Source organism: Nilaparvata lugens, unplaced genomic scaffold, assembly GCF_014356525.2.
Source record: "Nilaparvata lugens isolate BPH unplaced genomic scaffold, ASM1435652v1 scaffold5392, whole genome shotgun sequence".
Taxonomy (NCBI): Eukaryota; Metazoa; Arthropoda; class Insecta; order Hemiptera; family Delphacidae; genus Nilaparvata; species Nilaparvata lugens.
Window position 1 is genome coordinate 1 of NW_024091241.1, and position 12,350 is coordinate 12,350.

The 12,350-nt window shown below is 35.0% G+C and overlaps 1 protein-coding gene across 1 annotated transcript; it reads left to right on the forward strand.

Annotated features, from left to right (window-relative positions):
* Positions 1-94: 94 nt before the first annotated feature.
* On the forward strand, positions 95-10,762 carry LOC120355967 (zinc finger protein 420-like; the record flags this gene model as incomplete). The annotated part of the gene is made up of 8 exons (XM_039444739.1): positions 95-264; positions 2,201-2,282; positions 2,452-2,530; positions 3,765-3,876; positions 6,809-6,948; positions 7,896-8,071; positions 8,141-8,180; positions 10,595-10,762. Coding segments are annotated over 8 exons (967 nt in total), but the record flags the coding sequence as incomplete, so codon positions are not given.
* Between the last annotated feature and the right edge of the window lie 1,588 nt (positions 10,763-12,350).

Consider the following 12,350-nt stretch of genomic DNA (forward strand, 5'->3'; position numbering starts at 1 on the left):
AACATTTACCAGACCTTTTCATTAGTTTGTATTCATTCAGTTTTTCAACTTATTCCAAAGCTGCATTAATTAGGATGTTGTTGTTGAATTGCAGGCAACTTGCGAGCCCATGTTCTGAGACTGCATTCGATACCAAGGTCTGAAGAGAAGGTGTACACGTGCCATTTTTGCACCTGTGTGTTCCGCAAGGTCAGTCGTATGCACGCTCACATCAATCGCACTCATCGCGATCTCATCGCCAAACAAACTGACGGAAATGACGATGTAAGTATTTATTTATTCGATACAAACATGAAAGGTTCACAGACAAATCCAGTATAGTTTAGTCATAGAGAAAAGATAGCATAAGTAAATATCCCATGGTATAGGGCTGTTAAGGCCCTATATCCAATGGTATAGTAGGTTCATGTTCCAAATCTCACTGTTAACTAAAGCCTTAGTCCTAGTAGTTCCTTTTCGTGAAGCTATGTGACGCTGGTAGTCTCTCATACTGTGCCGCTCTTACACTATCACCCTACCAAAACAGTAATAATAGACAGTAGTCGGCTTGAGTTAACAACAACGGCTTCAAATTTGGAACTTGAACGACCTACACCATGGGATATCTACTTATGCTATCTTTTCTCTATGGTGTAGTCAGACGGTTCCTTCTTAGTCCGAAAAGTTTCGGATAGATAACAGCCGTATAGTGAGGTCCACGTTTTTATGGCAGTAGAGAAAGGTAGGGAGACAGTGTTGCCGATTCTCCGCCTTGCTAATGCCTTCTATAGATACCGGTATATCTGATTTACAACTATTCATTTTTTTTAATAATGAATTACGTTTTATTCGTCAAGAAAATGAAGTTTTCAATGATTACTAATACATTTTCATAATTGAGATGGAATATTTTGTTGAATTTATATATTTCAACATTGTTGAGAAACGATCTGGCAAGGTTGTAGAGGTAGAAAAGGATAGCTCTATCTGTATTTTCGAATGATAGACAAGGATAGCAACATCACTATTAATCAATTACTTCTATTATAATGTGGACCTCACTGTAGTGAACAAGATCTGAAGTATCTTTCAGGTTATATTTTGGTATTCACTAAATTCTCAGCCATTTTATACGCGTAGTACCTATATTCATGTTACAACCGTTTGAGTAAGTCGATGAAGAGTGCAGCAAGAGATTCTGCTCACAATCATCAGATCAATAATAATTGTTCAATTCCAAATCCTTAGCACTCCACTTTCAATGATTTCTTGGTTTAAGAGAACATTTAATCAAGTAGTTAGCTATTAAATAGAGATATAACATTAAAACATCCAACAAATAAAATATGCACGTATAACAATACTACATTTTCTTTTAGTAAGAACCGCGATAAATAGTATTTTTTTATATTCAGTATTAATCTTCATAAAAATTTAGAATACGACTATCCTAGATTTTCACTTATGAACGGTAATTAATTCATCCTAATATGATATGAGGTAATAAATCGGTGCCTCAGATTATTTGCGCCTGAGTTGGAATCGAACCCAATACCAGGCATCGACTTAACTCAAACGACTGTACCATGAATATAGGTACTACGTTTATAAAATGGCTGAAATTTCAGTGAATAACTATTGAAGTAAGGACAAAAATATACACCAGATCTAGTTCACTAAAGTTGTCATTTTCGAGGTTAGAAACTTTTCAAACTGTCCTCGTGTTGGCGTATAACTCTTGTATCTATTTATTCAAAGCTTCACAAATATTATATAATTATTTAATCGGGAGAGAAAGCAGTCTTCACACAGAACTATTTATATCCTAAATTTTTATGAAGAATAATACTGATTATAAAAATACAATCTATCGTGGTTCCTACTAAAATAAAGATTAGTATTCCTGTACGTGTTTCATTTTATTTTCTTTGTAAGAATTTCTTAATGTTTATGTTTATTTAATAGCTAACCACTTGATCAGATTTTCTTTTAAAATCAAAAAGCTATTGAGAAATCATGAGGTAAAAATCACGTTGTCTGGTGAACAAAATAAGCGGCGCTTTGCTCTTCACTGGGTCAGTCTTTTATTATCCTAAAGTTTATATGTCTCAATTGTTGTCAATGTTAAATTAATGGTTTTTGCATTTATTATTGTTTATTCAAACACAAAAATTATTCAATATATTGAATTTTATGTGATTTTATCATACCACTTTTCCAGGACGATGACCCTAACAAGGCCGCAGGAGAGACAGATTTGATGGAGATGGGTGATTCTACTGCTAAAGATTCTTCAGATAAAGGTAATGATTATTTAATTTTTCAAACTTATAAGATGATATTAAATTATTGTAAGTAATAGTCAAAATCAAATTATAATGTAAGATTGTTATTTGGCTCAGTATTACATGTTCTACTTGCAAAATCTACGAGCGCAGATACATAAAATAATGATGTGATGATTGTTTTCAGAAAACGACGAGGGACAAGACAGTTCTAATCGACCCGAAGTTGGAGGCCGACCGACATCAAAATCTAATCGTAATGCCAGGTAAGCTACATGCCTAAACTACACTCATTTTGTTCCAAATTGAAAATAATACAAGCCATATCATATTCGGAACCCACCAAAACTGTAGGTTCATTCATCTCACATTATCATCCGCCTCATTACCCACGCACAAACCTAAAGCGCATGTGGGCAAAAAAAAGAAATAATATTTACTCATTTTCTGTATGAATGGAATCAACTTGATTTTTTTCAGTTTGAACACCATATCCACCTTTTAACTATCAAACTCTATCCACTATCGGTCATGAAATTCAACTAATAACTACATTTTCCCATCCTATCATCTTCGATCGAGAAATTTAAATTATTTTTGTTATATCTTAGGTCTATATGCATCACCTCGGTCGGTTAAAACAGAGATATTTATATAGCTTCATGTAATCGCAGTTTAGCGTTAATGTGGATGGTGCATAACCATAGACCGTTAGACTCTTATCATTTTAATAAATTGTGTTTTGTATAGCATTCAATGAATAAATTCTCAAAGCTCACGTTGCACAAAAGCCTGATAAATTTTAACCGTGCATGATTTGACGAGAACCAATAACAGAAGCCTTCTTTTCAATAAAGCTTTCTCTTATTGGTTCTCGTGGCATTTAATCATGATTAAAATTTAACTAGCTAGTGCAACCGGGCCAAAGTTTTCAAATATTAATGTCCCAAATTTTAATCTGTAATGTGAACTTTTAACGATGAACTGCCTTGCCGAATTCGTTTCAAGGATTAGAGAAAACTCTTATTTCTGGTTTCATCAAGCACGGTCAAGACATTTAAACATGGTCAAATAGGGGACAGTTCACAACAAGTGCACTGAACCTATTATTTATATGGCGATATCTTCTATCGATAATTCCAGTACACTCATATAGAGCGTACCCGGTTTTACCATGTTCAAATGTCTTGACCGAGCTTCGTGAAACCGGGCATTATACTTTCTAAATAAACTCGTTTATTTATGAATTACGTTATTATCAATTCTCTTCACTGAAGTTCATTTCCCAAATATGAAAATCATAAGAAATTCCTTATGGGCTAAAAAATCGAACTAAAAGCCTTCCAATTCTATCATACCTATTGACGATCAGTTTTTTGCACTAGTCGCAATGGAGTAACAAAGCTTACACAAAGAACAGTATATTATAATGAATTTTTAAGAAATGATTTGTCTATTTCATTAAATAATGAGTTGTGTCCAATTCTTGAACTGTTTCAGAAAGAAGTCTAAATCTGCTGGCAACTTATGTACTTACTGTGGAAAATTATTCAAGAAACCATCAGATCTAGTCAGACATATTCGAATTCACACTCATGAAAAGCCGTTTAAGGTAACGTTAATCTATAATTATTATAAATAAAAATCGAGCCTCAAATTTTTACATTCAATAACTTTTTTATGTGTGCACCGAATCTGATGATAATTTTTTAGCTATGTTTGTTATGCTCAGGAGCAGGTTTCTTCTTCTTACAGCTCAATCGTTTGATTGGTTGGCAGCCTTCCATCTAAATCTGTCCATTGCTACTCTCTTCCATTGTTCATAGCTCATAGCACCAATATCCTTCGTCATTTGTCTTAAATACTGTAGTCGGGGTCTCCCACGACCCCTTTGTCCATCAACTGTACCTTCCAGAATACTTGACGTGAATGCGTCGTGTCTTATTATGTGTTGTCTTATTATGTGTCCAATCCAAGAATGTCGTCTGGCCTTCAGAAATTCAGAAGAGATCTTTTTTCTGCCGCCTTCTGGAATACCTCCTCATTCGTAACTCTGTCAGTCCATTTTATTATGAGCATACGCCTCCAACACTACACTTCAAAAGCATTTAGAGTCTTTTCCTCAGCCTTACCAATAGTCCACGTTTCAGACCCATAAAGAGCTATACTCCAAATGCAACTCTTTATTAGTCTCTTTCTTATTTCCAAGGTTAGACTATTTGAGGAAAGAAGCTGCCTTTTACTAATAAACATACCCTTAGCTTCTCTGATTCGGCGCTTTATATCCAGTCTATCTTTTCCATCTCCTGATATAATGCTTCCAAGATATTTGAACATTTTTACTTGCTTCAGGGCGTGATTATCTAATTCAATGGACACATTCTCTGGGACTTTTGAGCAGACCATTACTTCTGTCTTTATCTTATTTATCTCCATATTATATTTATTTTGAAGAATCTCATGCAAGGTGGTTAGAGCTCTTTCTAACCGGCGGAGCAGGTTTATGGCCTATCAAATTTTCGATTCGACTTCAGGACTCTTTCCTAAGGTCCTTCAAATTTTACTTGTAATCCTTATGGGAGAAGATTTGTGAGCTGTCAACACACAGAAATAGAAATCAGCTGTTATAATCATTACGTCATCCAACAGCCGTCGGTAGATCGGTTTGATTCACAAAATTCTAATAATAATGCCGCGATACGAACAACGTCCAAACTTGGGTCGTAGAACTCGGAATGCTGTAAATTTAGAATATGCACGGGAAAATCAGCAGCAAGGAGATATACTATTAAATTTCTCAGCAAGCTGCATTCAACTATATCTAAAAATACAAACTGCTGCACAACTAACTAAGCACATATGAAGTCCATATTGAGATATAAATGTAAATACTGATTGTTGGATAGTTTTCATAAAAATATAATGCATCAGATTTAGCTAAGGCTAAACACACCTGAGGAGGCGCGGCTTGGTGATACAAAGTGTTGATCTTATGGAGATTGCCTTATCACACCGTTCCTCGCCATTTCCATTCAAACCAATAAGCAAGAAGCACCTGGATTCAAAATGCCGCATCGCGCCTCCTCAGGTGTGCATCCAGCTCAAGTTTGTCATGAGATGCTTTAACTATTTGGCGGTATGAAGTTCGCCGGGCCAGCTAGTGCCTAATAATCTGAAACATCCGAAATGAGGATTGATGAAAATAATAATTTTTCATTAAAAATAGTTGAATATTCAATGCTTATAAATACAAAGCAATGATTGCGATGGTACAATAGGTTCAGCCCAAGACTGTTCCCCTCCATTGAATTCGCATAGAATAGCAATGCTTAGTGAAACTATTGTGGCAATTTCTCAAATTAATACTTCTTGAAATGTAGAATTGGGATCCAGGCAAAAAGTCTGCTACTGTCAATAAATTTTCCATAATTATATTCTTATCTGTGTGTGCTCTTTAACATAACACATGACACATTCTGTTTTGTTTGATGTCCATTTTAAAGTAAAAGTTTTTTTTTCAAAATGGTTTCTACATTTATACTGGGTTGTGCAGAGGAAACGCATGTTTTTCGAACAGCCAGTACTCATCACGGGAGAGGGTATTGCCTGGAACGAATGTTGGCAGACGACCCATACTATGCCATTTCAGTTGCTATGAGCGTTGGAACGTACAACATCGTGTGTTCGCTGTTAAGCAGTTTTTTTTTAGAAACAATGAATCTGTAGTCACAGTGCAACGCTTTTTCATGAATATTTTAGAGTTGAGGGTCGAGGTGCAATGCCCGATCGAATACTGTACTCCGATGGGTTGCAGCGTTTAGGAGTACTAGTTCTGTGATGAAAAATAAATCACCTGGTTCTTCCCGTTCAGTTCGTACTCCTGAAAATGTAGACCGAGCCAGTGTCATCGAGTCGATCGTCTAGGACTAGTAACAACTGCCGTTCTGACTCGGTCTACACTTTCCGGGGAACGGGGAAAATCAGGTGGTTTCTTTTTCATCACAGAACTAGTACTCCTAAACGCTGCAACCCATCGGAGTACAGTATTTCGATCGGGCATTGCACCTCGACCCTCAACTCTAAAATATTCATGAAAAAGCGTTGCACTGTGACTACAGATTCATTGTTTCTAAAAAAAAAACTGCTTAACAGCGAACACACGATGTTGTACGTTCCAACGCTCATAGCAACTGAAATGGCATAGTATGGGTCGTCTGCCAACATTCGTTCCAGGGCAATACCCTCTCCCGTTGATGAGTACTGGCTGTTCGAAAAACATGCGTTTCCTCTGCACAATCCTATATTATTGTATAAATCTCACCATATTTAATATTATTATTCTATTTTTCTCAATTTCACTTCAAAGCTCTTGTTCAAATGATGGAAAATTTGCCCTTGAAGAATAACATATTCTACTATATGTAGACTTCCCCATTAGTCTAGACCAATAGCTTGTTCGTTTTTCTTTTATTAAAATGCCTCATGCCTTGAGGTTTATGAAGATCTGTTGGCTAAAATCTCTAACCAAAGTTTATTGTTTTCAGTGTGAACATTGTTTTCGATCGTTTACTGTGAGATCTACTCTCACCACACATATGCGAAGGCATACCGGAATAAAAGCCTACGTCTGTCGTGCATGTAACAAGACATTCTCCTCCCAAGGAAGTCTCAAGATCCACTTGAAGTAAGTTATAATTATAATATTATTATAGATTCCAAAAACAAAGCGGAACGTTCTATTATGTACATACCGGTATTAATTATCTCTATTCAAATCTTGAAAACAATCTTCATTCGAATCAATGCAAAAACAGAAACACTAAATAATAATAATAAGAATAATGTTTATTTCTATAAACAATTTAACATTCATATTATACTAGCAGGTAATCCGTTCTTTGGACTGAGGAAAATTTTTTGTTGTAAGATGCAAACTCATTATGTCCAGGAAAAAAAAATAGTATTATTTATTATTTCGTCAAGATTACGTGGAATATCTCCATCAGAGTTGATGAAATTCTCATTAAAGCTGTGCAAAGGCTAAAATTAAAATTTCTACTGGTGATATTTTTCAGTTTTCCGATTTGTATACTATCAAGCTTTAAAAATTTCTTTAAAAATTGATTGATCAATACCAATGAGAATAATCCTATATCCATTCTCAGTAAATTCAGAATCTTTATGTAATCAGTTCATTAGTTCATTAGTGAACATGGGTGTAATACCGCATCTATATGTTGGCCCAATGAAGGCCAATGTCGGACAACGCCAGTGTGTGGATGGGTGGTTGGCCAGCGCTGGCCAAGATGTGGAGTAGGCATTACCATGCTGGGCCAACATGCGGATTAGTTAGTAATAAAATTCCATTTCTTTTTTTTTCATCTGGTTTCCTTGCCCTACGTTGGGTTACCAGGCTGGGTCTGCTTACTGGACCAACATGGTTACTATTACCAGCTATTATTGCAGTGACTGGGCATGAGATGAGTGAAAAAACTATTGTTATCTCTATCTGTATGATAAAAATGTATTACCTGCAGCTAGGACCGCCACTTCATCCAAGCAAGCTTTCGTTTTGATTTTTTTTAATAAGCTCAGTTGCAGTTTTGATTTGTGATATGTTGTGATTTGCAGATCGCATCTGCGACAGAAACGCTATCACTGTAAGCACTGCCTGCTGCGTTTCTCAACCCTCAGCGAACGAGCGTTACATATTCAGAATGCGCACGCTCTACTTGAGATGGAGCAGTCCTCAAACGGACTAGATAAGTCAGTCGTTTTGCCTGAACCGCTTATCATGACAGAAGAAGGTATTCACCAAACTATTATTATTTTTCTACTGTTTAAAATATATGTTGTTGATTTATTTTTGTTGGTAGTGTGGCACAAAATTGTAGTACGCACCCGAGAAGGCACCCGGTATGAAATCAAGCCTTCTCTATTATCAATTACTTCTCGGCCTTATAAGAAAATCTTATTATATTGATGATTGAATTTATTGAAAATGTTACTTTTGTACTGTTTTAGATATCTGTTGTCAATTTATTTTTATATTTTGTTGGTAGTATGGCACAAAATTTTTGTACGGACCCGAGAAGGCGTTTACGGTACCTGTATGAAATCAAGCCTTCTCTAGTATCACTTACTTCTCGACCTTATAATGAAATCTTTATTATATTGGAAAATTGATCTACAAATACTAATTTACAGGATTTATTCTGCAACGCACTCAAACCTCATAATTATATTGATTAAATCAGAGATTTTTCAAATGTGCTTTCTTTGTTTCTGGAATACACTGACAAACTTGAGTAGTTTTCTTACTTCAAAATAAAGAAAACGTTCCAATAAACATGTGTGTAGGAGAAACATGATTGTATAGGAGAATTTTGAGGGTTTCATGGATGGATCGTGTGACTAATGCCGAAATTCTTAGAAGAATGGGTAAAAGAAGAGAGCTCCTGAATAGTATAAAAGCGAGAACGTTGCAGTACTCGGGGCATATTATGAGAAACCGACATCTTTATGATTTCCTACAGGGCATATTGCAAGGAATAGTAATAGGAAGGAGAGGGGTCGGCAGAAGAAGAATGTCATGGCTGAAAAATTTGAGAGCCTGGTTCTCCATGAACATCGCGGAATTCTTCCGTGCAGCTGTGAATAGGGTGAAACTAGAACTAGCCATCATGATAGCCAAAGTCTGAAGGGGGCAGGCACATGAAGAAGAAGATGATGAAGAAGAGAAGAAACATGTGTCTTAAAATGCATTATTACCGAGATAATAATGGCGAAAGATTGCACATTTTTCGTCAAATGTTTGATTTTATAAATTCATGACAGCCTCATAAGAATACTTGCATGATCGATTCTTGTAAGAATTAGCTGAGAATAAAAAAAAACGATTAGAAGTATGTAACTTCAATGTTTGTTGTTATAATGGGGAAAAATATGCCAAAAAACGTGATTTTCAAATTTAAAAAAGGATAACATTTTAATTTAAACTAGGACAATTATTGTTCAGCGGCATTTCAAATCAAATTAAATTGTAGATCATTTAATTTTGAAGAAAAAGTGTTTGATTTCTGAACGCACTCAAACCTCATAATTACATTGATCAAATTAGAGGGTTTTTAAATGTGATATTCTTTGTCTGTTCTGTCTCCTTTGAATTCATCATTCATGAGGTTTGGGTGCGTTTTAAACAATTAAGTAAGTGCATTTTTCTATTCCGAATTGTATTATTTATCATTTCTTCTGATTTTAAATACCGTTAAACAATAAGTATCCTAGTTATATTCCTTTTAAACTGGAAAATAACGTTTTTTACCATATTTTTTCCATTATCTCAACAATATTATTGAAGATTTCTCAGCTAATTTTATACAAGAATTGATCTTGATTGGCTGAAAGTGTTACATATTTTTAAAATGTGCTCTCTTTTGCCATCATTGTCTTAACAACAAAACATTTTAGGACTCATTCTTACTGGCTCTTTTTTCTTTATTTTGATGTATAAATTTAATAATTTTGAAAGACTTATGCAACTTCAATTTCATCCAGTCCACTATGATTTGCTTCAGTTACAACAATACTCTATATTCAATGATTCTTTTTAAGGTTATTATTATTATTGAAATAAAATATAAAAGGATACTGGATGATTCCGATTTCAGTAATACTCTAGTTTACTATCCTAAAAGTTTAATTTCTCATGATGTGACCAATTTGAAAACGTTATATTCGATCGGCTTAAAAATATGAAGAGCTTATAACCTCTTATTACATTTTATCTTAGTTATAACGTATATTTTATTTCAGTTTCAGTATCAATGAAGCCAAAACTGTCGTCTTTTTTGAATGCTTGTTCTCAAGAACCTGCTTATTTAATGAGGCTGTCATAGAACAGGTTAACAGGTTTAAATTGAACCAGTAAGAACAATCACAATTCAGTTTTTACTAAGAATGCATTATTCTCTAGTGAAATATGTTTTTCCAGGATCGTTCATAAGCACGTTTCAAACAACTAACTATAGTTCGAGAGATATTACTTTTTACACGGCTCTCTCTCTCGAAGACAGATATGCCCAATGCTCTTTCGTTCACTAATCACTCCTACTACTTAATAACAGCATTCTCCTACTTTTGTGTCAGTATCCAATTGTGCGCAGCATGCTTATTCCTCTCCATTACTCTGTCCATACTTTCTCCAACTGTAGAAGGAGAAACTGGTTTCCGCTCTTCATGTTAAAACTAATATCTCTCGGAGTATTATGACCTAGACAATATTTTGATTGTACTTGTAATGTTGTAAGTTTGATAATATGTTGTTTCAGGTCTATGGAGGTGTACTTGGAGGCCGGAAAGGTAGCAATAGGGTCTGAGGAGGATCGGCCACACAAGTGTACAGAGTGCGATTCCCGCTTTCGCAAAACCAGCAATCTCACAATTCATATGCGTACTCACACTGGTGAACGGCCATTCCTGTGCGATATGTGTCCCAGGTAGGTTAACAATAACAAAACGCTTGATAATAACAAACAAAAAAATAGCATAAGAAGATATACCATGGTATAGGTCGTTTGTTCCAAATTTCAAGTTGATTTTTGCCAACACAAGCCGATTACTGTCTATTATTACTGTTTTGGCTGGGTGAGAGTGTCACAGCATGAGACTACCAGCGTCACAAAGCTTCACGAAATAGAACTACTAGGAGTTAATACTACACTACTATGAGTTAACTGTGAAATTTGGAACATAAACGCCCTACACCAAGGGATATCTTCTTATGTAATCTTTCCCCTATGATAGTAACATTATGAAAAAAGGCATTGCATTAAAAAAGTATATTATAAGGGGTGTACGTTATCGAGGTTCCACTGAATTGCTAACAATTTCACTTGAAAAAACTAGACTTGGAAGAGAGCCTGTTGCATTTGCCATTAAATGTGGTTAGAAATCATGGTGGAATTAGTAAATTTTCGTGTGTGATTAGAACTAGATAACTACTGAAAATAATAATGAAAACTCTTAAATGGAATTGTGAAAATAGGGCGTAATCTTTTTTCTGACTACCTATGACAGAATCCAAGGTCAGGGCAGTGGACTGTGAATGATAGTTGGTATTAATACCTACAAATAAATCTTTGAATTCTGTGCATAAAAATACTGATAGCTTGAAGTGTGGTAAGTACGCCAATAAAAGACTAAATGAATCAACAAGATAAGATTTAATAACAATAAAATAATAATAGGCAGATGGCCACATACAAAAACAATTGTAAGTAGGTTGAGTCAATATCTTGGGATAATTACAACATGATAAAACGTTAGAGAAATACAAAATTTAAATGAAATTAGGTCAATGACATTAATGACCATTGAAGCCTGACAATAATCGAAAAGGTAATATTAATGATACCTGAAATGCGAATATAAATTGAGTGCTATAATGAAAGTTATTGCTGCAAAGTTCAATCTTAATGATTTATAAGAGGAATAATAATAATATATATTAATAAAAATATGACAATGATCTGCAGATAGTGCTCAACAAATAGAGTACATAAAAATATGCGGCATAGGCCTTCAGTGATTTGAATGTCAAGATAGACATCGACAAAACAATTAATAGGCGTCACTGGCCTTAAAATATCACTTAAGAGCTAAGGGTAGCTAATAAATACAATGTAAAGATTGTCCAGGTTAAATACAGGTGACATGGGCCTTCAATGAATTGAATGTCAAGACAGACATCAATTAGAACGATTAATAGGCGACAGTGGCCTCAGAAAATCACTTGTAAAGCCAAGGGTAACTGTCAAATCCAATGAATAGTTGCTACTATTGAATACAATATATAGGCGTCAGTGGCCTCAGAAAATCACTTGTAAAGCCAAGGGTAGCTGTTAAATACAATGAATTAATAGGCGTCGGTGGCCTTAGTGAATGAATGTCAAGAAAGACATCAATAGAACGATAAGTAGGCGTCAGTGGCCTTAGAAAATCACTTGTAAAGCCAAGGGTAGCTGTTAATACAATGAATTAATAGGCGTCGGTGGCCTCAGTGAATTGAATGTCAAGATAGACATT